Genomic DNA, 26,381 nt, shown 5'->3' on the forward strand with positions numbered 1-26,381 from the left:
TATCCAGCTACACTAGGAGAAAAACCTCCAGGGCTCCACTCCCCATCACTCATGATGGATGGGCAACTCAACCGACAAAATCTCCAATGTCTCCAACTCCTCGTTAGTATTAACATTAATTTTTAGGAAGCACAGAGGCTGCAGCTTCACAGCAGCCTATGATGACCTACCTAACTCCTAGATGCCATGGTCTTGTTATCTTGCTGGCTCTAGTGCTCTTCTGGCTCTGCACTGTTCTGTTTCAGCTCATAACCTAGCAGAAAACTAGACTCAATAGTTTTCCCCAATGAACAGATTATTGCTGGTTCAGCCAGTAGAAAGAACTGGTAAACCAGCCTGAAGAAGGGTGGAGGCCACAACATGCAGCGGCTAGCTCAGTCTAGGCTACCATGGAGCTGTAACTTGAAAGATCTTTGAATGAAGTGTTATACAATAACTTTAAGTGGCCTTCCAATTTTTTTTCCTTCTAAGATTAGTGAACTTGGTAAACAGGCAACAGGAAAAGTAGCATTTTGCACCTCTGAATGAATATACCGTGAAAACAAACTGGGGGTGGTTATGGCATATTGACCTACCCACTCAGCTCCCATTACTAGAGTATCTGATCGCGTTAGATTTTTTTTAAAATTTAGCTTTAAAAGATTCCTACAAGATAATATCCCATGTTACAGGTAAGGATCTGAGAAGTAAAAATTACATTTCTAAGAAGCCTGTGAAAATTTGACTTTGAACGATGTGTCAAATGAGCAGGAAACAGTCCAGGTTTCCCTGAGTCTCCAGACAGATTTCTGTCTTACTAGACCATTCCTCTTAACAAGAAGATGCTTGTCTGGATACGCATGTATGGGCTCGGATGGATACGCATGTATGGGACCGGTCATTGTACCTGCTTGAATCTGCATCAATTTTCGCATGGTCTTGAGCTCTTGAAGAATAGCCTGTAGGGTTGACTGGCAATTACATGTACAGCAGTTTGGTCCAACTGATGAATTCACCATTGGGATTTCTCCTGAAAGAGAGAGGAATGAAATGGGGGAGAGATGACGTTACCCACACAAAACCACCCAAACAACAATTACCAGCAAGCGTTTGAAACTATTATCAATATACCTGATCGTGAAATTAGATCCAAAGCAAGAAAGTGAATAATTTTCAACATGGTCCCTTTTAAGAGGAAGGGGCCACTAGGTTTTATTCAATTACTAGTACGTGCAGTTATATACAGTATGGGATGCAATGTTACATGGGCTGGAGAAGACTGCTCAGAGCGTGAATACAATGCACTCTTCACAGCAGGGCTCTCTATTGTCAGGCTAGTTCATCTTGAATAACAATAGCACCAAACCTCATTATAAACATACTCACTTTATCACGCACACAAAAAAAAGCCCATCTCCCGGAACAGTCTTACAAAGAATGAAGACGGTCTGCGTAATAAAGGTTTATACTGCACATTAAATGAAGGCCTAAGAATTTTTAAACAGCTTGAATGTTACATGTGATTCTTTACCATGTGAAGAATGGAGAATGAAAATAAAATCCCCTATTCGGAGGAAAAAAAACCCAAACAGGATGGAAAAGAACCACCAGCAAGGAAAACTTTCACACCTGCTCTTCTGTTTGCTAGGGGGGGATTGTTTTCTATGGCATGTTTGCCAGCCCTGTGACCTACGAGATGGGCTTTCCATAGTTTCCCTTTGAAAATTAATATACTAGTTCAACAGATTCTTCTTTTCTAGTCATTCTTACTAGTGTTTAACTGAATTTACACACTTCTAGTTCTAGCCCTTAGCAGTGCTTTTATTACTGCCTTGCTTTCCAGAAGTTTTGCACTGTAGGTCCAGAATTAGGACAGGTTCTAACAGTTCAGAGATTTCAAGCTTTACCTGAATAGTTGTATCCTGCGATTTAAAATGCTTTAACACTACAAATAAAAATTTCAAAATTCAGCAAAACACCTAGCAGTATCTGCTTGAAACTGAGGCCAGATGGGATGCACCCCCCTTCATTTCAAAATGTGCTTACAGTCATTTAAATTGATGGCTATTTTACTGCTCATCAAAGCATGCAAGAGGAGGGATGATCATTTTATGAAGATAAGTACAAATGGATCTAACAAAAATCATCTCGCTGGGCGTCACATGTGGTGGACTTCAGAGAGTGTATTTCCCTTTTTCATCCATAGCCTGACAGTTATCAGGTGCCCTTTAATCATTACTGAGCTAAAGTGAACATAAGCAACTCATTCAATCTTCGCTTATAAATTCTCCCATTTTTCATTATTACTTTTGCTTTCCTCTGAAGCCAAACCAGTTTATTAATACCTTTTTAGGTTTGGTTTGTGTTCTTTCATCAGAGCTCCCCTGATGTCAGACCCACACAGATCCCCTGACTTCAATCCTCATTTGCAATGGCTGAAAATCTGGCCAGCGCTAGATCACTCCCACCCTTTCCTAGTTCTTCCAACGTGCCCCTCCATCCTCAAATCTCCCTTCCCAGGTACTTGTTCTCTACCTCCTTCCATTGAGTCCTTCAGCTCTGATGTAACATCTATCAGACTTGAGCAAACTGGTGGTCGTTCTCCCAACAGTGAGTTACTTCTGAAACTAAACTGATGTCTCACTTAAAGATTGCTGACATCTTCTGGGTGTCGCTCTCCTCCTTTCCTCAGATATTTAGACTGTCCACACTACTGCAATTACAAATTTTGGTATTTTAAAATATCATCCATGGACAGAAACTGTTAATACTGCATTAAGATGAACGAAGTAATTTATATCTATTTTAATCTCTGCAAATCTAGCGAATATGAATGCGATAGTTCCACTGGCCTCCTCAGCTGTAACTACAACAACTTTTTAGAAGTAAAAAATGATCTGAAAAACAGGCTGAGAGTCTCAAATTAAAACAAAAAGCAGGTTACTGACTCAGCAGGACCCTGCCTAGTTTGATCTCACCCTTCCTTTGTATGCTCTCTATGCAGACTGAAAGTTCCTTGGGGCAGGGATGGGATTTTATGCTTTTCAATAGTCCATAAAGTGTTTAGCCCATTGTTACAGGTACAGAGGGAAAAAAAAATACTGTTATCTTTAGCTTTGCAGCAGATTACTCAGAATCCCTCAACTTGGCTCCACCAATACTATTGGTTAAAGGTAAACTTTTAAGTAAATGGGGTTCAAAGCTACTTATAATTTAATAGCATCAGCATAACTCTGTACCTTTAAGTACGAGAAGCAGGTACCCCAGAAATGGAGTCCCAGCAAATTAGGAGAGTTTTATTAATAAAAGACAAATACATAGTAAGAATAACCTTCCTCCAGTGCTTTCTCAGTTGTTTTAGACCAATAATGTCCTTGGGAAAAGGCCCATCCTCTCTCCTGATCAGAATCCAATATTCTATTGGGCCTCTGGAAATAGTATCTGAAGGACTACAGTGGGAGACAGGGCTGGTGGCTTTTGTTTCCTTCTTAACAAAGACTCTACATCGTGGTGAACTGCACTGAAAACTCGGACAAATTGTATCAGTAAATACCTGTACATCTTTCCTGTTGCCATATAACACGTTCCTAATGAAAGCATGCAGGCACGCAGGCTCCTCATGGAAAACCAAAGGGTCTATTTTCCCATTGAGGCATAGGGGATTTACATTATAATCCCCATTAGCATTGATAGAAATTACCCATGTAAATCTACCATAGGTACTGGAAATGGGAAAAGAGACCACCAATATTTCAAATCAAAGCAGGGTTCTACTGACTTCATACATATTCATGAGGGGTTTTTATTTTCTTTCTATCCTCCCTCCTCTGATCCGTTACTGTGTTGTAAGAAACATCTTGTAGAGTGTTCTCAGTCATTGTTCCAAGCACTATCTTTATCATTTTTAGAGGACAAAAGCAACCCTTTTCAACTTGTTATAAATCAATTTTTAATTTTAAAAGGAGAACAGACTTTTTATTTTTATGAAGGAGTCTTTAAAGAGCCATCTCCCTCTCTTTTGGAAGCCAGCCAGCAGGCAAATTTGATACCGGCTTGTATGATTGAGAGAAAGAGATGACACAAATACATTAGTTGCTTCCCCCGTGTGAGCAGCATGTAGCCCAGGACACTGGTTCTTGCAGCTGGATCTGCTGAGAGTGAATTCACCTGGCGTAACATTGCTACCACAAGTTTATATTTGAAAAGCATGCAAGTGCAATCCATTGAAACCAACCTTGACAGAACCGAAAAGCAATTCAGCTGCTGCATCACTGCCAGATTTGCTACACAACACAAGAAACGAAAGTAGACAGACTCTATGAGTTGTCTCTAACAGGGCAGACATGCTACTTACTGTTTGTAGCCCCAAGAGGCTTCCACTAAACGCAGTGGGTCACAGACATCTACCTAACTTGTGACGACTTGTGGAACCGTCGCCTTAAATCTGGTTTGGAATAAATCACTTTGCTTTTCAAGTATGTTCCTACTCTTCCCTCTGTTGCAGCAATGCCTAGGCTCCCCCCATTCCTCCTCTTCTCTCTTCGTCTATTTTTGCCAATATCTTTTTCACGACTGCTTTCTATACCAGCACCTATTAAACATCCATTCCAGCCTTTCCTTGAACCACCTTTACCATGCGAGTAGATAACTCTCCTAGTTAGATGGACTTAGATCCCTGTTGCATTCAAATTTGAGTAATTCACACAGCCTACAACATATATTTTGGCTTCCTATACAACCCAATGGACAGAGACAGTTTCTGGACTCAGACCACCTGCTATGGATGCCTGGACATCTCCCCAGTGACCACCTAGGCCTGACAGCCCCAGGTAATAAGCTTATGTCCTACCTGAACGGTTTTGTTCAGATGAGTTTAAACACCATGGTAAGTACCAAGGAGTAGTATCTCCTTTGGTATTTGATGGCATTTCTACACCCAGCTTTGTCCATCCTCCGAATAACATCTAAATTACTGAGTTAGATACTCGGGCACCCAATGCAAGGGATGGAGGGAATTGGGCACATTAGAACAGCCGCCCAGAAGAGCTGCGTGCTGGGTGAGGAGCAGTTTCAGAGCTTGCTCACAACCCAGAAATACATCAGAAGTTTTCCTTTCCTAGAGACCGGGCTTTGGAGCCACAGCAGCAAAACTGCCCAGCAGGATCACAACACCCCACTGGAGGCAGACACCTAAAATCTTGCTCTCAAAGAGCTATGCATGTCAACTTTTCAAAGGTGGCCAGAAGAGAGGGCCCACACCCATCTTTATGCAATAACCTAAAAGACTGCATTCCTTTCTGCAGCAGGACAGCTGCAGAGGGAGGGGTGGAAGGTGCCTCCTGGTGCGCTCCCCCAAGACCTGGGAGCTCGGACATTCCTCCTCACCAGCCCAGAGGTTGCTCAACCCAACCCTTCTACTGTCTCACAGACCGTTCTAACCTGTAGGAGATCATAAATCAGCTGAACCCTTCCTCATCGTAGGAAAAAATAAACGCTGACATTTTCTTGCGTACGGGGCCAAATCCTGTCAACACGTTTCAGCTCACATGCTGAATCAGGCCCCTGAGGGGATAGAGGTGCTGCTCCACCTACTTTCTGGATCCGGGAACTAGACATCTAAGCTGTGCAGGCTTGGGCACTTCTGTGCATGCAGAGAACTGTCCCTGCCGGTGCCCAGGGACTCTAAGGGCAAAGAGGGAGACGTGCGATGAATGTCGGGTCCTTCCACATTCAGAAGGTTGGTATGGTGGGATTTTGAGAGCGCAGTTTTAGACTTGGATGCTAAATCCCGTCACGTGTTTTCCCCTCTTCCCTAGATCTGCACCTTTAAAAAAAACACAACTATTTTTTTGTATTATAAAATAAATAAAACTAGCATGACTTACTGCACCATCTTTCTCCAGGTCAACCGGTACCTCTGTGTGAATCATTGTCTCTACAGAGAAACAGTCAATCCAGTGAAACTTAGGGCTGTACGTTTTTTAGTGCAGTGACAGTACTTCCTAAAGGACAGTACTGAGAATAATAATAGTATTTTTCTTTTTAACTGTTACAAGCAATGAGAACTTGTATGCCTTCAGAGAAGGATACAGAGCAGATGCTCCTATTCGGAAGTATGATTACCTTCAGAATCAGCTGGAAATTGATAATGTTTTCACATACAAACTCACAATTTTTTATTTTCCAGAATTTAGAACTGAAGTACCCCTTTAATATAATGCCCCCCTGTAAATTTAGGGCTGAATATCAGGAGAAAAACTTTCTGAATTGAATTTAGATTGTTAAAGACGACCTTCAGGAATCTGGCAGTAAAATCTCCATGCTCCGAGACTTAAAACAAGAGAAAAGCATTTTAAGGGCACACTGCCATCTACTTTAGGGCAGAATTCTCTGCCAGTACAAGATGGACCATGCTCTAGTACATGCTGCTCACAGGTAGACTCCATCATCTCTTTTCTCCAACGGTCCCATCGCAATAAAAGCCTAAGGCTGTGATGGGATTTTGTCCCTGAAGTTCAGTGGCCAGTTATAAGGCTGATGCCATCCCCTCATGAAAGTCAGTAGAATCCTGCTCCGCAAGTGGTGTCACAACAGTGCTACGTTACTCATTGCAAAGAGGAGTGGTAGAGGTTGACATTTAATTAGCTGTGAATTTAATAACAATGGCAAAAGCTGTTTTAATAAGTACTGTATAGAAATTAAGCCTGTAACAGCATTGAGTAATTCAGTCCTATCACCAGGAATCCATTTTAAAAGCTAAGACAGATGGTAGCAGAATGCACCGTGCCCGCTTTCGCACCTTTTCAAAGTGATAACTATGTGCTCATTTTGTACACTCTGAACTATAACTGATTTCAGTGCAGCAGTACAATAAATCATCACAACAAAGGCAGAAATTTAGTACAGTACAAGAAGAGAGGAAAAAAAAAGTACTATTCTCAGTATCTAATGCAGATCATACCATTGGATGCCACGGTTCGCGTTTGATTTTGGAACGTTTTGGATCGAGTTCCGTATTGCCCTGAAAAATGGCTAGCTTGGGGTGATAATTCATTCCATGCACCGCTCTGTGAAGGATGAAGGCTCGCCTGGGACTCTGCAGGGGGATTCAGGCGCTGGGCCCAGGCTAAGTCTAAATCTTGGGGCTCCTCCTTCAGTTTTTCTCCTTCTTTGCCAACTCGTTGATAGATTCTTCCAGTGCTGTCATTCAGTAATCTTCTCATCCCTGTAATTTGTTTTTTAATTTCCCGGCTTTCATCTCCTAATGAAAACAGAGCCACAGTTATCACTGTAAATTAGCAAAAACGGTAATGGATAGAGATTAGTGATTTTAGATGCCAGTAAGAGTTGGAGTACAAAAATAAATAAATAAAGATGACAAAGAAAAGAGATAGTTGAGCGGTCGTTGGTATGTACGAGGCTATGCTTTAACACAGCGATGGCTGACATCTCTCATGGCTGAAAGACCTGCTGAACTTGGCTTCCTTGATGCTGTTTCTAAAGCTCTGATGAGTAAGATTATTTTTCTCCCGAAGGAAATAATAATAGCTAGAGCAGTTTCAAATAAACTGTCCTTTTAAGAGACTGATCCTATTCAGGCATTGACATCAGTGGATATTTTCCCCCAGTAAAGCCTAAAGGATCAGACCCTTTATGTATTGGTTTGTGATATGCTGAAGGGTAGATCCTACAAAGAAAAAATAAACCACAGAAAGCACCACACCACACACACACAGAGCAACACTGCATCTATTGATTTTAATGAACAGGATCAGTTCCTTAGTCCACAGAGTTTAATAACATTGGATTATACAGGAATAAATTTAAAAGAAGCTAATACATGTATAACCATATATAGCCTAACTGCTGGATGTCTTAAAAATGTAGATTATGAAAACAAAATGAAAATATATACAAGAAAAATGTGACTGTTCCAAATAAATTCAAGGCATTTAAATAATAACAATTACACACTTTAATACTCCTGGCACCACTTAAGTATTAATTTTACGTATGAAACTGCTGATTGCACAATGAATATATGTGTTTTGGGCAGATAGTAGCTATTTTGCTCGTTAAAGCATACATTACATTTCACTAGTAATAAGGAAGTGTTCATAGCCCCTTCTGAAATAAGAAGCTTCTATTTTTTTACTGGTAATAGAAAAATCAAACATCCTAAGCAAATGGAATAATGAAGATCAAGAAATTGATGAATCAACCTTCCTTTATAGGATACTTAATACAGTAAATACTATCCTCTATTCAATTTACATTCGTGCTTCCCAAAATAAACCTATTTTTGGCAAAGCGATAGTGCAAAGGAAACTTCAGAAGAAAAAAAATCAACCCTCCAAAAACCAAGATGCAACGTGCGTTGTCTCTGGTTCAACAGGGTATTGGAAAGTGTGCTAATGCCAGGCATGTGAACAATTTTATCAACTCAACAGCACTATTCTGTTGCCTAAACTTAGGTGCACGCTTAGATAGCTGGCTAAACCAGACAGCTAAGAGAGCGGCAACCCCCTCCCCAGCATGGGCCAAGCTCAAGGTGGCTGGGACACGCTGCAAGCCTGGCATACCCAGGGACACACAGCACCCAAAAGAGGGAGTTTTTGCTCCAAGAGGCGAATAAGCAGAAGGGGAGACAAGCTGTATGATCTGCTCCGTGAATCAGAGCATCTCCCGCTTGACCTGGTGCACCGGTTCCCTGGGCCGGTGCCAGCTGGCTCCAGCCCACTCCGATCCAGCGAGGAGAGTGGGCGGTTTGCAAGAAAGCTCCTAGTCCAAACTCAGAAAAATATTTGTCAACCCCATACAGCGATACTCTAGCACTGCCTCCACTCCAGCTAAAGTGGTGAGAAAAGCCCTTTGCAAGGAAGTTATGCTTTGTATTTATTTTGTTGGTTTGACTGTGGATTTATGCGTGTGGGTGTGATTTACTTAACAAATCACAGCACCAATTCCTTTAAAATGACTCTTTTTGGTCCCAACCCAACCAGGGGTTGATTGTTTGTGGCTCCCAACCTCGAGAGGCCGCAGAGTACCACCGGGCTCCAATTATCGAGATACTCAGACCCATACACTGAAGACTGCCTTTCTCCTGTATGTGGCTGTATCTGCCCCTATCCAAGCTCCAAATGCTCCCATGACAGCAGTGTGAAGCAATCCCTTACCGTTGTACCATTTAGCAGTACACCAGGCTCTCAAAGTTTTATGTTGGCAGTTCGGATTTGTATTCAACAGCAAAATGCATCTGAATATCAAAAAAAAGCTTCCCACCCACCTCCTCCTGTTGGGTGTAGTGACTGCATGCTTGTTGGGCAAGACACTGTTGGAAAGATTAAATTTCCCTTACCCAATCACATAAAATATTAATGTAATTGAGCTTATTCAGCCTTGATTCTGGTCCCTTGTTCCTTCATATATTGTTCCTTCATATAGAGGCCTTCCTATACAGTGACACGAGCATACTCACTTCCAAATAGAAAAAAACCCTATATTTATGTTACAGAAAACCCTGAACTTACATCCTACATAAGTATCTCTTTGCGTTGAGGTAGCTCCCTACTTAAAACTGCAAGATTCCCCCTTTGTGAACTTGTTTGCTGGGCTTTTTTGTTTGTTTGTTTTTAGGGGTTTTTTATTTTGTTGTTCTGTTTGATTTTTTTTTTTGTTTTTCGTTTTGGGTTTGTTTTTTTCCCAAAATATGTCTTCTGTTTTGTAAGGAAGGGCATTAAAAACATAGAGGCTATAAGCTTGACTTAGTCTTCAGTGCAAGTTTACACCCCCCCTCTCCCCACTATGACTTTTTACAGCTTTTAATTTGTAACTGGCCAGTCACAGCAGCATCCTTCCCAACACGAGCAGAGAGTAGCTGATGTTACACTCTCTGAATCCACAGGCAGGCGCAGGAACAGTAAGAGATTTAACTTCTTCCTTCCTGGTTATCTCATTTGTCTATTAGCTCTAGAGCCCAATGATAGCGTTTTGTTATTGGCTATTCCACTGCTGATGATTTTCATGGATAATAACCATGTAATTTAAAAAAAAAAAAAAAAAAAAAAAAAAAAAAAAAAAAAAAAAAAGGAAGATGGGGCACAGAAAGAAAACCAAACAGCTCAAGCTACTATGTCCTACGGAAGCCAGCCTTCCTTTTTAAATGCTGAATGGGATAATCAAGTGCCAAAAAAAAAAAAAAATTGTTTATTACATAAAAATCTGTATTACCTATCTGTGAAAAGCCTCCTGAGATAGACTGAGGCCCGAGAGGAGCGGTGCATACTTCAGCCTCTCCCTGTACACGTACCAGGAGTCCCCACCTCTCCCGAGGAGATGGGGATGCCCCCGACCGGCAAGCTACAGGTTTTGCCATTTGCATTCCCCATGTAATCCCTTTGGGTTTATCTGAAACCAACGAATTTACCTGCAAAACACTAAAATACTTACAAAACACTATCCAAAATAGATAAGCATGGCAAATTAAAGCCTTGTTTAGGAACTTACATGCAAAGATGATAATAGTCATAACAAAAACATATTAACAACTTTTTAAAATTACTATTATAGTTTCTATGATGGCCTCTTAAATACAACCTATTTTTTCCACATGGCCTGACTGTAATCTTATAAAACAAAAAAAGGCAAAACAAAGCCCTTTCATAAATACTACATCAAATATTCTTAAAAAGTAATTTCCCCAAAATTCACTTCAATCTCTTCCCTTACTGAAAGTGTGCACAGTATAAAAACTTCCTGCCTTGAAACTTGTAAAAATGTTAAAACTTACAAATGCACAAATGTAAACCAGAACTGTCCTAGCATGAAGTAGCATCCACATGCTAAGTGTGCACGTGTCTGAAGCAACAGACCTGTAAACAACTCCAGTTAACAAAATATTATTGATAATTCATTAATTCCATTCTTTGCCCCATATGCCTGACCATCTTTTCACCATTATGCTTATTAAACTTAATATAAATAGCACACTCTCTACAAACCAAGTTATTATACTTTTCTGAATAATTTGTCAAATATTATCATAGTGCTACAAAGAATGACAAAATGATATGCAACCATACCCATATGTTAAAATATTAATTTTATTACAGTATTAGAGAAGTGGTAACCACATCTGTAATTAATGTTATGTGTTTTACAGTGTATAAAGGAGTGAAAAGGTTGGGCAATCATCTGTATTTGATGTTTTCTTCCTCTGACTCGTATAAACAAATAACCATAATGTTCTCTTGGCTCAATATTTTGCAATTAATCTCTTTATTTTTAACATTTATTTTTCTCATATGTTTTGGGAAATATTCATGAGCAGTTGACTTTTTTAATACAGTTTGATTTTCTATGAATTAGTGTCTAATTTTCTGTTGTGCTGTGTTTTGGCATATGAAACTCCTACAGAAACCTTTCCTTTCTTGGCTATACAAATAGGGCTTTTTCCTCCATCAGGCTGCCTGCTGAAGGTATTTTGTATCTCACAGATCTCCAGCCTGGTATCAAACTAGGCTGAAACTGGTGGATGAGTTCAGAAGCTATCAGGAGGGTAGGAACGGCAGCGACAGACAGCTAGACAAGCACATGTGAGCTGACAACATTAGGCTGGTTTGTAAGGAAACAAATCTTCAGAGGTGAGAAAAAGCGGAAGCCGATGCATACGGCTTGAAAGCTCAATAAAAAATAATAAATAATTGCAATGGGTTATATAATCAAACATGTTAAATGCCAGTTTATTAGACACCACTTGAATGCTGCCCTTCCTGGAAGAGGGCCAGCAAAACTCGGCTGCTGTTTTTGAAGATTTTGTAAGGGTGAATTCAGAGCAGCTCAAGGAATCAGGAGGCACGTGCATGCACGGCACCCATCTCCCGTGCACAGCCAGGCTGAACTCACCAAAACACCTTTTTGAATGCTACATGGTATTCAAGTATCTCCCTAAAGGACAGTTATCCTAGAAGGGAGCTAAGCATCCCTCCTCAGCAAAAACTATACCCACATCAAACCGTAACTTTCAAAACTCAAGATATTTTTGCCACTGTCATCTTGTACCGCAAGTGGTCCTGAAACAGAAAATTGTGAAAGTCAGCATGGGGAAAATAGAGTAGCCATGTGCATGATTCCTTACCGGATCAAAGGTTTCCTAAGTCACAGGAAAAGTTGTTGTGACTGCTCTGTGGATAATTTGAATCAGGCATCTGTGTAGCTAAACTGATGAGGTAAGCATGCATTTCTCAAATAAGTGATCCCCAGTCTTTGCTGGCATATAAGAACCTATATTGAACAAGTAACACAGGCAACAACACGCTTTGCAAATTGAAAACCTAAACCCCGAGTCAGCAGGGAGAGCAGTGGTCATGAACAATGTCAGCGGGTCACGCAAGCAACGTGAGTTATGAGCCAGGGACTTTGACTACCTTAAGCTAACTGATAGGGACATTTAAGCTGTCTTAGTTGAGGCATCTTAGCAGTGCTCTAAAATGTCATTTAAAAGCACTTACCTATCTTCATGTCACCACACAAAGCACTAAGATTATACCTGCAGGAAAACTGGAACACCCTCAAATTAGACCCCCTACTCCCAAACCAAGCACGGAAGTACACGGGTTGATTGACACCCCTGCCTATGACAAGACACAGAAAGTTAATAAGCATCACAAACACTAATGAAAGCGAAGCGATTTGCAGACTCAAAACCAGGATCAGACCCTGGGACCATTGAGGATTTGGGAGGTTATTTCTCTGGAAGCTGGATCAGCCTACATGGCTCGGCCGCCACCACCACCACCACCAAATAACTCTTTTGAAGAGCTTGGTGAAACAGTTTCAAAACACCCAACAGGAGCAGATATGGAAGCACAAGTTACACACCTTCATGCCACACTGCAACAGCTAAACCACTCAGGAAAGGACAAGTGAGCAACTGTTCCATAAATGTATATATTAACGGGGTCATATAATAGAAAAATAATAATAGATATGCAACAACTTCCCCCAGTTCTTGGAAATATCCCAGGTCAAGATCATGCTTCAGCCCCAAAGGGAAATGCTTTACCAAGTTAGATCATTGGAGAACACAGATATATAAAGTAAACTTTTATGCAGTCTTAAGTACAGAAGCTACTATTGCAACAATCAATAAAATTCTATTAAAAGTAACAAGTAACTTCACAGACTTGTTAAGTCAACTTTTTCTCAGTGAATAAATTGCAAAGGATATTATTTCTGGGACAGAATAAATTCTTGAAATTAGCGAGTAACTTATGCATCGCTCCCCTGCTCCAAGAACACATTATTTATTTTTACCATGACATAGCAAAGTTATTAATCTGCTGCCTTCCATTTCAACAATGCGAAATGCTGTAAAATGCACAGACACCTGCATTACAGTACATTTCAGTTCCACTTTATATCAGTCATAAACATCTCTGTTTTGGACATCTCTTCAAAACAAATGCTCCAAGCACGCTGTGCATAGCATTCGATTTTATGAAACTATAAAAGTTCTTCACTGTTAATTACACAGACAAATGTCTCATCACACATTTGGTTACCAGGATAATATAATTAGTTTTCTACATTAACCTTTCAAACATAGAGCCTGAATTTCAAGTTGAAAGCACTGTAAAAACATTCAGTCTGGAGGTATGTTGTATTTCTGCTTTTTTGGTCATGATAATAAAATAGTAAGACTGAAAAAAACCAATGAGGTGTATGCAAAAGATATTTTTTTATAGACAAGCGAGGTTTGACCAGCATTGTCCACAAGATATGGTTGTACAGTCGCCTCATGGGCTTGTCCAGGTCTGGGCTAGAAGCCCTGTGACAGAAGGTTTATGCTGATAACTGGTAAAAGCTGAAGTCACGTCTGTCTTAAATCTTGTCCATATTCAAGGTTTAAGCACTTCACTTCAGGCTGCCTCCTCCTTTTCAGGTCAAGCAGTCTCTCCTGGTATCAGATAACTAAGCCCTTTCCTTCAAAACAAAAGAGATGCCAGTCCTCACCTGCAAAATTCAGTCGTGACATTCCCCCCCCCAAATTTTGCAAACTCCTCCACTGCATCACATTAAGCTTAGGAAGGTTGCTTACCAAGATCCACTCAAAAAGCAGTTGGGCTTTATATCATCGCAACCATCAGAGGTCATGTCCAGTACCATGTTCCTCTAATTGCGCTGAAGCTTCCTCCAATTTGCAGCCTACGTTTACACAAAGCTACATTTTGCCCATCTGTGCTGGTGCAAAAAAGACCGTCTAGGTTCAACAGGTCTTTCCGGATATTTGATCCTTAATTTATCTGCATGTTAAACTGGATTCTTCTGATTCACTCATTTACCCTAGAAGCTCCTCTCTTCTCAACAGTGCATCTCTTCAGTTTGAGTTCATTGTTCTCAACTGTGCAACCAAAACGTACACACATCCTATTGAAAATAAAGCTTCACTTGTTCATAAAATGGCATTAACATTTCACTTTTTCCTACAGGTAACAGTTTCAGTGATGTACCTTAGCATCCGTTCGCATACTAAAGGCTGCATCACATTGAGGTTTCAACAGCTGAACCTATGGATCAGTTAAAACGCCTAAATTGGAGAACAAACTTGACTCTAAACCAACAAGTTGGAGTGAACATCCTTTGGGATGAATTTTGGCATAAAACAGTGAAATCAAGCGAAGCAGTGAGTATACCCTGAGACTCCTTATTAGTGGACCAGACACCGAGCTGAGGAAAGTGGTGTGACCCCACCGTCCCTGAAGCACAATGAAAAATTACTCCATGCAATGTGAATTTTTTTAAAGGAAAGCTGGAATGCCAAATGCCACTCATCCCAAATCCCTGACAAGAGGTGGGAGCTCAGATTTCGAGTGCTTTCATTTGAGTTCAGTCCTTGACGCTGCATTCCCTATATCTCAGACCAGTGCCTTTGTCACTAGGAATCTGGACAGAAGTGGACACCAAAGTAACCTACTGAAAATAAAGTGGAGAAGGTTATGTGAGCTCTGAGTAACTTACTGAATTGAACCCAACTCCCAAGGAAAAAAAAAAAGCCTAGTCTAGAAATCTTTCATGGTCATACGTCATTCAGTCTTGTCAAAACCAACACGCTTTGAGGAAATCTGAAAGTTGCACACTCAGGACATCACCAGGAAACAGCACCTTTTCCTTTTCATAGCAACTGAAGGTGGGCTCCCAGGACTGCAACTCTGTGCTTCAGTACCTGATAAGGAAGATCCTTGATAGGACTCACATTCTTAAAGGTTAAATTCTGACCGCCTCTTGAAATAGGTGAACTTTAGGCACTTAAATGCCACAGCACATTCAGTCACAATGAAAAGCTGGGCATACTCAAAAAAAACAAACCCAAACAAACCTAAAGACAACACAGCCAAAACAAAATCAAAATCAATTGGTCTGACTCACGGCACAGATGCCAAAGCACAGACTCCTGCGCATTCTTAGAAGCATCCTAGCTTAAGCAACTAGATGCCTAACTCCTGCCAAAGCTTTATCATGATTTAGGGTGGGAAGAGAAAGCATTCAAAGTAAACCTCTGGTGGAGCTCACTCCATCGGGTTTATTGGACTTCACCAAAAGCGCTTACAGAACACGAAATTCCAACACAAAGCGCAGCAGCCACCTTCGCTTCTCCCTAGAAATGGGTGTAGGGAAGAAATATTTGCTCAAAATCTTAATGGCAAGAAGTTGAGAAGGGCATTTAACGCAGCTCTCACCCCCATGTAAATATTCCAACCATCAGAAGATTCCACACTGCCCAAGACATCCTCCTTTTCTCTCCCATTTGATGCTGACCTCTAGAAGAAGATGTGGCACTATGAACTAAGGAGACAAAGGCATTTTGCGTACAGATTGACTTCAGGTGCAGATTGACACACTCGGGAGCAATGCTTCTTGCTGGCTCCAGGGGGCAACACGCACAGACTACAGAAACCTTAAATTGCCCTACAAAAATGTTTAGGCTCCTGGTGCAGTTAAGAAAAGGCAGACACCTCCAAATTTCTCGCTGCAGAGGCACCTGCTTTCTCCAAAGCCTGAGCAAGGTGTAAAAGAGCTCGCTTTATACAGCAAGAGTCATTACTGTAGCTCAAAAACCTGGCCTGCCAAATTTTTGCCAAGCGGTGCAGTACCCAGGTGAGGTCCTGGATACAACAGGAGGGGGCTGGAAGCAGGAAAGGAAGAAGCACTCTGCAGCTGAGGAGTTATATGGGACAAAAAGCACACAGACAGAAAGAGAAAGGCTCACTGATAACCAGTCCTATCATGCTGTTGTATATATCATGCTGCAGACTCTGTATTACTTCTCTGTTTTCTTTACACATTTTTAACTGTTGATTTAATTTAATTTTGCCATGGCAGGATTAGCAGGCAGGCTACAGAGGTGAAAGGACATTACATTAAGACAGCACATTAATCCTCTATCCCACCCAAGGCAGAAGCAAAACCAAACAAATAGCAGCTTCCTGGAAATTGAATTTCTGTTATCCAGATGTCAAAGATGTAATACCCCAATTACACAAACTATTGCCAGTGAAGCATGCCAGTGAATATGCAATGTAAATGGGGTGAGCACAGAGCTGCAAAACTGCAAAGTCAGCATCTGGCTCTCTGAGTGAGTGATAATTAGCACTGTGTGTAGACACTAATAAACATTTATGTCTGAAATTACAACTTTTAGCAGTGTTAATAAAGGATATATTGGCAATTCGTAGAATAAAAGGGTCTTGAAAAGAACATCATATTAAACAATGGCAGGCGCTTCCTGTGCTTGCACAGAGATTTTTTTCCTCCCTAATTGCAAATGGCCACGCTATGTTGCTCGGAAATTAATCAACACAAGCACATACCTAAAAAAACTGGTTGTGTTTCTTTGGTCTCCCCATTAACATCATTGCTGTAGTCAGAAATCTTATATATCTCATGATGGTAATCTGGAATGAAAAACGATAAAAAAAATTAGAACTCAAGTGATCTGGAAAAAATGAACACTGAACACATTGCTACAGTTTTACTACATAATTTATCAATATATCTGCAGTTTATTTCATGTACATCAAATTAACCACAGAAAATGTGCTCTGTATCAGCACCTCCTAAAAAAACCCAAAAAACAAAACAAAAAAAAACTTTGCTCACACTAGAGAGACTCAGCTCAAATATTTCACAGATTTTAGGGAATAGCTACGCCTGCCCTAAATTACTGTGTTCATTTTCACAGCAAATTATCCCACCAGATGCCAATTATCTGGCTTCTTGCTTTACAGATGGAAAGCAGATTTATAATGAAAACTTTACCTTTCCAGAGACTAAGGGAAACTTTCAAACTTCACTTCAATCAGAAAGTCAGCAATGTACATTAGGGCTGCATCGTTCAGCTATACTGACTCACCTTGGTGTCACTGGCCTCCAAATTTTGAAGAAAGGATGATCAGGGACACCTTAGGATATTCACCTATAGAAACTAACATCTGTGATGACCCTAAGAATAAACATTAGCATCTCATATTCAGAGATGTTACAGGATTAAAAAAAAAAAAAATTCACCATTGAATTTCTATTTCAAATAAAATATTTTTTTTCTGTGAAGGTCTCTGCTGTAATCCCAGGCAGGTGTTCAGTAAAACCAGAGCTTTGTTTACATGTGTGTACAGAGGGAATAGTAAGTCCAAGGAAAAAAAAAAAAGTCTAAAGGCAGCTCTCCTGGATGCTATTTCTGACTGCTACTGGCACACACTTTGTCCTTCGGCAAATCACTCAAGACTGAACAATATATTCAGTGTCTTGAAACAGCCACCTCCCCACCTAACTCCTTTCACACCCTCCCAGTTCCCAACGATCTCAGCTACTCACTCCATAAACTGCCTCACAAAAAGCGAGGTAGAGATTAACTCATGGAAGAGCACTTTGGGGGATTCACTTCACAGGCACAACAGAAACGGAGGGCAGCATAAGCAGCTCCTCCTCCCATGAGCAGCACACCTGCACCTCTGACAAAGCAGCTACAGGATCGGAAAGGTCTCCTAGAAGGCAGACCTTTTTGTTATGTGCTGTTTATTTGTATAGCACGACTGTCTCGAGGGCACAAGAGGAGGAACAACCCAATAAGTAAACTACAATTGAGCCTAACATAGCGACACAAAAGAAAGAAAAGGGCCTGGAAAGAAAATGAGGGGAAAAAAAAATGCAGCAGGGAGTTAGAGAGGTCAGCAATGAGGTGCTACGCAAAGGGTTCCTCTGCCTACCGAGCACGCCCAGCGAGTGAAATGGGTAAAGGTGAAGTTTGAGATACGACGTCAAGGAAGTAAAGGCTCCTTTCATAAGGCTGAAAGTAGAGGATTAATGCCAACTGCCTTCCATGGTCATTAGCTGTCCCGTTGAGGAGGGGGAGCAACGGAGCGTCCTGGTGGGCACCTGGTCACCAGCCAAGGTCAACCCACCACACTCTGCATTTTCATCCTCTCAAGGGTGTCCAAGATCTGCTAGGAGTGAGTACGTGGAAACTAGGAATTAAATGACTTACAGACTCACAGCCCTTAGATATACAGATTACACATGGTTTCTTCTCTGGCACTTCCCTCCGTACATCCAGCTGGTCACAATATTCTTCTGATCGACAGCTGCTGCCTTAAAGTCACCACACTTCACCCCAGAGGCGGCTGTGTTTTAGTGCAAGAATGGATTTCCTCTCGATCTGATCATTGATCATCTCGATAAGGTGCTCTGAAGTTTCTTTTGGGACAGAATAAGCACTGTACGGGCACACATCGTTATCAGATGCTGTGTTACCAATGAATCGACACGGCATACCCTTTTCTCTTTGGTTTCCTTCTTCTGCCTTGGATGTCACAGTCCAGGCGCTGTGAAATCCGTATCAATTTCGCAACAGTAAACACTAAACTGTGACATTACAGAATGACTCCAGCAAGAGGCAAAGGCCAATTACAAGAGACAACTATTTATACATAATTATGTTTCTAATCAACTGTGATAGAAAAAGAACATGCGAGTGCAGAGTCACATGCAAAATGTGATTTTTATCTCCTCCATTCTCAAAGTACAAAGACATAATTTTCTCTCTAGGATGTGTTTTTAGTCTAGCTTTCTAATTCACTTTTCACATCCAAAAAGAGATCCCAGATAAAATAAGAATTCCTAATAACATACCATCATAACTGAATTTACCTATTAAAACAAGGTTAAATAGATTGTCTTACACACTGAGGCATATCTAAACCTGTAACGAGTTGCAACTGAGAATTTGCAAAATAGTCATCTATTTCTGATAGCCCACACGTTATTTTTACAGCTCCATCAGGACAGAAATAAAACCGAGTCTTCAATTTCAGTTTTGCCTTTCCATGTTTCACTTTCACCCCCCCCAGGCTCCAGCCCAGTCCTGCATTAACTCTACCCCCGAGTCAGGAGCATGTTCAGTATCAAAACCCCACAAACCAAACCTGTTCTCCATAGCAATTAAAGACTCAGTAGGTTTGCTAATGCATAGAGACCTCCCAATACGTTTCAGACGAGTCTGACAGGTCACTGCCCTTCTAGTTTGTAACGGGGAGAACGTGTGATGCTCCAGACCCCCCTATGAAGATACAACAGTCATTATTTCCTATTCCTACCAAGTGAGTTTATTTCCATCTTTAAATTTCTTTGCATTAAACATGATTTTGCCGAGCGCCTGCAAAGACATCGCTCTTCAGCCAGCAAGTCTTGATACTCGCGTGTGTGTCCCCCCTTTCCCAAGTGTGACATTACACCCAAGCAGTCACCTGCCTTGAACTTGGCATGCAGGACACACACGGCGTTTCATGGAGATATTCCCGTCCAATACTTGGAAACACAAAAGGAAAAAAAAAAATCTCAAATCAAATCCATCAGGGCAAAAAGATCGCATCGGCCGGAGAAGGGATAAAGCCACAGCCAAAATAAATCCCTACGGCTGGGAAGTCCACCTGTTAAAAATGCCTACCAACGCCTGTATCTTTTTTTTTTTTTTTTAAATTAAAAAAACCAACAAGACTGAAACACTGAGCTGTGTGCTTCTTCCCCGACATGAATCCAAATATTTCTCCCCGCGAACCCTTTTAAAATATCCTCTTTTCCAACAGCAAACACACCCCGAGCGAGCACCCGCCAGCGGCTCTCCTCTGCCCACGTACAATTAATTAGCTGCGTGGATTTTCAATAAAGCAACCTCTATTCGGCTTTTCTTTGAAATACGCGGATGTACGCAGTCAAGGGGAGGAAAAAACCCACCCAAAACACAATAAATCCACAGGAGTTGAATACTAAGAAGGTCCGTTGCTGCTCAAGTGTCATTATTTTTTGCTCGCTTCCCGATTTTACCTTTTCTCCCCCCCCCCCCAAGCAGGATTTACCCCGAAACACGATCCAACTTTATTTTGTGCAAGATCTGCCTGGCAAAAAACCCACGTCCACCTTTCTGGGGTGGTTTTGCGGGGGGGGGGGGTGGGAGGTGTTTTTGAAACAACACGTTAACACACATGCAAAAAAAAAAAAATTTAAAAGAGGGAAAGGGGGGTTTAAAAAAAAAAAAAAGGCGTGCAATGGTTTCGGGGAGTTCAGCCACAGGATTGCGGAGTTAAATAACAGATACGGGGAGGAGAGGCGTTACGGGGGAGCGGGAGCACGGACGTTTCATAACGCCCCGCTCCCCCCGGTGCAAAAGTCCGGGCTGCCCCCGGCCAGGGAACAAAGCCCGGGCCGCCCCCGCCGCCCCCCGGCCGCCGCCGCCTTACCTTCGTTGATCAGTTTAAAGCTTTGGGATTTCCTGCTTCTCTTCCTCTGGGTGAACTCCATGGTGCGGGCAGGAAGGAGCGGGGCGGCCGGGCGGCCACCCGGCGGTGGTGGTGGCAAGACCAAGGTCCGTCTCTTTAATCAGCAAAACACGCGGGGGCTGGGAGACGGCGGCTCCGGCGGTGAATAAAGGGATCCGGGACAAGTTGGCTCCGGTCTCCCCCCTCCCCGTACCTCCCGCCCCAAACTTTGAGGGAAAGCGGGGTGCGGCGGGGGGAGCCCGCGGGGGCGATGCCGGGCAGCGCCGCCGCCGCCTTCCCCCCCGCCGGCTGCGCGGCCGCGGCCCGGCGGCGAAGGGCGGCCCGCAATGGCTCGCCGCCGGCTCCGGGACCCCGGTGCCACCTGCTGGGGGAAGGCGGCGCGCAGCCCGGCGCGCCCCGCGGCGGTTCCGCCAGCCCCGGCCGTAAGCCGCCACCCCGAGGCCGGCCCGTCGCCACACGACACACGGGGGAAGGCGGCCGGCGCCGCCGGGCCCCGCCGCGGGGGCGGCGGAGAGGGGGGCTGGAGGGAGAGGGGCCGAGAGGGCAGCGCCATTTTGTGTCCCCCCTCCCGCCGCCTCCGCCCCCCCCCCCCCCCCGGCACTTGCGCGCTCCCCCTGCCGTGCCCCGCCACCGCCACAGGTTCCCCTTCCCGCCCCCGGGAAGGCGCTGCGGCCCCGCGGCTCCCCGGCGGGCAGGGGGCGGCCGGCCGTGAGGGAACGGCGGCCTCTCGGCGCGGCCTTGCGCCGCTGCCGGGCGCTGGGGGCCAGCTCGGCTGCCCGCGGGCCCCGTCGGCGGCGGTGGGCTCCCTGAGGGGCTGGGGGGCAACTCTGCGTGTTTAGCGGGACCGGAGACGTTCCCGGGCCAAGGTCCGGCGGCGATGGGGTTGAACTTGGCGCTGGTGGGGCCGCGGCGTGTGGAAAGTAGTAGGCAAAACCCAGAAACGCGGCTTGGCTGACGCTAACAGCTGCTTATTGCCGTGTTTTACAGCGATTATCGCAAGGATGCGCCCACTTGCGTCGTGGACCGAGGCCTGGAGGAGCACGCTGAACCGCCGGGCCAAAGGATGCCGAGTTTCGCCCACGTTAGTTAAACGTGGATCGCCGTAGTGAGAGGAAGAGAGTCTCGGTCCGCTGGAGGAGTGAGATTTAGCGCGTCTGGCAACCCTCCGATGGTCACCGGGAGGTCACCGTAGCCATACGGATGGCCCAAACACAGCTGCAATTAGTGCTTGACGCCTTCAGCCATACTTCCACTTACTGTGCTAAATTTGTTTCTGGTGTAGCGGGGTTTTTTTACAGTCAAGAGTGCTCTTGCCTAAATTAGTTTGTGTACCTTTTTTTACAGTCAAGAGTGCTTTTTGCCTGTTGCCTGTAGAGGAGGGACCCAGGCTTTTACAGTTACAACTACCGATAACTGAAAACACAGCTCCCGATCATCATCTTGTGTTTTACGTGTAGTCAGGCTGTGTTATGACAAGGAGAAGAGTATGTGATACTTGCATACGCCTACTCGAACAGATGCAAATGCAGATCTTCCCTTGGTCTCGTCGGAGTACCCAGGAGAATCCCATTGGCTCCAGTACTATTGACTGACCCTATCACTTGGAATAAATAAAATTAGTAAGAGGAAAGCAAATTGAATATTAACAGTAGTGATTTGTATCCTAACTGTGAGCGTAGACAAAGTCAGACCTGAATTCTCTCATGCGAGGTGCTGTCCAAACATTGTGCAGACAGTATACCCGGTTCCAAAAAAGCAAAATCAGGAAATAGGCTTAATGGTGAAGGAATATCAGAAAATATGCCTAATGGTAAAATTTATTAGACTCTGGAAAATTAAATTCATGAGGGAGGTTATGGAAACCTCACAGATTGGGTAAGGGTGTAATTTTCTATTAAATTGCTAAGTGGAAAATCCCAGAGGCAATCAATATGCTACTTTTGGAATTTTCCTAAATTTCGCTGTAAGACTTTGTGAAAGGAAACTGGGCTAACGTACTATTTAAAATCCTGTCTTATATATTTTTGGGAGGATGCTGAAGCAGCAAAGGTAGATGGATGTCATATGCTGCTTGCTAAATTGTGTGGGTCCAATTAATCTCTGGTACAGCGCAGTGAAGTCAGGTCTGAAATGCAGCAGCAGCATGCCTAAATTTTGTGTACAAAAAGAGTATTCCCCCCCCCCCCCCCCCCCCCCAAACAGTCTGCTGATTCCTGTCTGCTAACTTTATTTACAAGACTTGGAGCACTGCTGAAACGGTTGTGTTTGACTCTCATCCTTCCTGGGACAATAGGAGAATTTTTATAAAGCATAAGGCCTTCATTTATTGTTCAACTCACATGATAGGCTTTATCCTCCATTTGCCAAAGGAATGCGCTACAAAATAAAAAGGTCTTTTCTGTTTTCCTCCGTTACTCAATTTTGTGAAACATTTTGGGGTATAATTCATGAAAAAGTGATGGCAGTGTTTTATCAACTGCTCTTTTTCTCCTTTTAGTTCTTCCTTCTCTGTGTTGGATTTTTTTTGCTTAAAGGGACACTCATGATTTGAAATGACATTTCAGTCTGAACGCTGCACACTGCAGTTTCAAGTAATGTTTTATGAGAGTTAGCACATCCCCTTTTTATTAGTATTTCTCATTCTGCTTCCTGTGAATTAAAGAGATTCATTCTTTTCTACATGCAGAATAAGCCTGATCCTGCAAGCAAACCTAATTACGGTTACTCAGATGAGTAAATCTTGCGATTCTCATTTATGAAAGTATTAGCCAGTTTGGATATCCTGTCATCTCATCTGCATAAAAGTGAATTAGAAACTAGGACAAGGTGACTTTAGGTCAAAGTCTTCTAGTTATCCACACAACATGTAGGAGGATCCGGTAGCTGAAAACCAAGCTTTCCGTCCTGTACTGCTAATGTTTCTCAGCCATGACTTAGAAAAAACTACTTCAAGAACTCAAAGGCTCCCATGTACAGTAAGTTGTGAGCCTGTTGTGGGGCATTTTGGGGTGGGTATCCTACAACTGGACTCAGACCATCTGCTCATTTGTCACGGGCCACCATCGCATTATTCTAGCTGGAGAAACCCGGAGATGAAAGTCGTCTTTATTCCATTAGAATGGCTGCCTTGTGTCACCCTAGATAGTCGCCGGCTGCATCGCTGTGGCAGCCAAGTGACTTAGGATAAAGTGCACTGGCTCCAAGGGGCAGTCAGCTTTTAATTTCATCTTTGATTTCAGTTAATGTCTCAGTATGGGATTATTATTACACATTAAGAACCCATAGTTCCTTTTTTCTGGTGAAAACATGGAAAATTCAGAGCGTTTTCTATATATTCATGAATAGTCACGAAGTATTTCCTCAATCAAACCATTAAATGAGTAATGTGTTTTTCAAAATGCTATGAAATTAGCCAACTAAATAAGGGCTTTATCTTGCAACATATTCAAAGTCAGTATGATTATCCCTGACTATTTCCTAGTTACCATTTTGCAAGTTACTTTCCCCATTCTGACTGATATTAATTTTTCCAAAAATTTTCTGGTGTGTAAAATGCTTTCTTTTTTTTCATTTCAAATGCTAGATCATGAGCTAACCAATTAAATATAATTAATCTAGTAATACTTCACTATTAACAGCAGCATTACTCTTCAGATCAGGATGTCCCAGACTTTTTCTTTGCTTCCAGGCTCACAAGTGTGTCCAGTTAATTACAGTATTTTGATTATTATTCAGAAAGTAGGATGGTGTAGGACAAAGAAGACTGAAGAATCCTACACCTGAGGAGAATTATATGGGGGTACTAAGAGCTCCTTCAGCTTTTCAGTTGGAAAAATTATACTGGAAAAAGTCTCCCAAACTCGATGATTTGATGTGAGGCTTTTAAGTCTAATGTCAAGGAATCTGTGTGAGGCCGGGTGAAGTAGGAAGAGGCTGCCGACTGTCATATTAATAGTGCCGTGATTACTACTCATCTTGGAGCCTGAAGAAGTTCAGTGTGGTATTAGGAAGCAGGAGAAGGGTGAAGAGGTACATTGGAGATAGGAGCTGCATAGGTTAATAGGTTAGCTATTTTGGTTAGGTATGCGTAATGAATGTTGTTGAGGATTTTATAAACTGTGGTAGCGTTTCTCCCTTGCAGGTTTCCAGTGATGTTTTTGCGGTCATGCAGAATATGTAGGCAGTACTTTTTCTCAGCTCTCAACTTGACAGTAGGTCATGTTGATGCTGTGCTGTCTTACTACAAACCTTCCCTTTCAGGAGGCTTTCATGTTGGCATATCTGAGGACCAGGTCATTACAGAGGTAGTTTTCTGGATGTCCTGAAGAAGTCTGAAGCTAGGAGTGCAGTTTAACTTGTTTTCTGATCCCCCTTAAGTTTTTCCTGTACCATTTCTGTTACAGTACTTGACATACTATGTCTCTATCCTTACTCTCTTCTTCCTTCAAGACACTATTTTGAAATGGCTTCCTGTCCATTCTGCTGCTCGTTAATCTTCCTCATATCAATTTAAAAGAAAAAAGGACGGACCAATGTTTTCATCTGTTTGCCAGCTCAGGGAGACCAAAACATTCCAGAACTGTTTCAACAATGAAGAATATAACTGAATCTATGTGTACAAAGTGTTCTTTGTGTGTGCAGTTACAAACCCTTTGTATATTTCTGTATCAGAACGCAAACCCCATTTTGACTGTAAGGCTGGACTTTTCCTCCCCTCTGTCATTTTATGTGGAGCTTGGACTAAGACTGCAAGGAAGGACAGTATACTCTAAGAGTCAAAGTTTGATGGTCATCCCCTCTGATCAAATACTTGTAGGATAATTGGGTATTACGTTATCAACTCTTCCCTAGGACAAACCAGTTTTTGGATTTGAATTCTGGGAGGAGGGGATGGGGAGATGGAGGTGTCTAAGCAACAGATGTGGTTGGAGGATAAAAAAGAAAAGGTCCCAACAATGCTTTTATGAAAGCTAATGTGGAAGAGTAAAACAAGTCTGCCCACGTACTTGCATATCCTGTGCTTCTCTGCAACATGGAGAAGTCATGAGCTGCACAAATTTTGCCCTGCCTCCCACTTACAACCCAAGATGCTTCAAGGGAACTGAGGGCAATGTGAGTAGGGCTCGTTATTTTGCCTAGAACTTTGGTTTTTGTGCTATGTAAAGAGTAATTGTACTTAGAAATCTTAGTCTGGATGTGTCTCTGCATTACTACCACCTCTGTCTAAAGAGATGAAGTGTAGAGGCAGACTGGCATTCTAGGAAAGGGCATGTTTGAGCTTTAGGTAGTTATGTTAAGGAGTCGATGTTAATCATGGTAGCCTGAGCACAGCTAGGGTAAGCAGTCCCATTTCTGATGAACGCTACAGGCACAAATTGCGGCAAGCTCAGCTCAGAGTCCAGCGGCCCAGTGAGTCCCCTGCTAGGAGGAGTTCAAAGAGGGTTATGCTACTAATCATACCTACATTTTTGTGTCAGTTTGCTTCAGTCACAGCAGCTGAAGGCAGATGTAAGAGTGCGGCCATGGAAAGAGTCAATCACTGGAGCTACGGACGGAAAATGAATGCAGAATCAG

General features: G+C 42.7%; 1 protein-coding gene across 4 annotated transcripts in view; it reads right to left on the reverse strand.

Moving 5' to 3' along the window:
- BEND7 (BEN domain containing 7) overlaps positions 1–20,903 on the reverse strand; it is a 45,445-nt gene extending 24,542 nt beyond the window's left edge. For all 4 annotated transcript variants that reach the window (XM_075526006.1, XM_075525916.1, XM_075525834.1 and 1 more), the window contains exons 1-4: positions 20,769–20,903; positions 16,848–16,931; positions 6,941–7,240; positions 887–1,009 (exon numbers count right to left, since the gene is read on the reverse strand). In XM_075526006.1, coding sequence (XP_075382121.1) covers positions 887–1,009; positions 6,941–7,240; positions 16,848–16,931; positions 20,769–20,829 — 568 coding nt within the window. In that variant the 5' untranslated portion in view covers positions 20,830–20,903. The remainder of the gene's footprint in view (positions 1–886; positions 1,010–6,940; positions 7,241–16,847; positions 16,932–20,768) is intronic.
- Between the last annotated feature and the right edge of the window lie 5,478 nt (positions 20,904–26,381).

Source organism: Mycteria americana, chromosome 1 (assembly GCF_035582795.1).
Source record: "Mycteria americana isolate JAX WOST 10 ecotype Jacksonville Zoo and Gardens chromosome 1, USCA_MyAme_1.0, whole genome shotgun sequence".
In the NCBI taxonomy this organism is placed as follows: Eukaryota; Metazoa; Chordata; class Aves; order Ciconiiformes; family Ciconiidae; genus Mycteria; species Mycteria americana.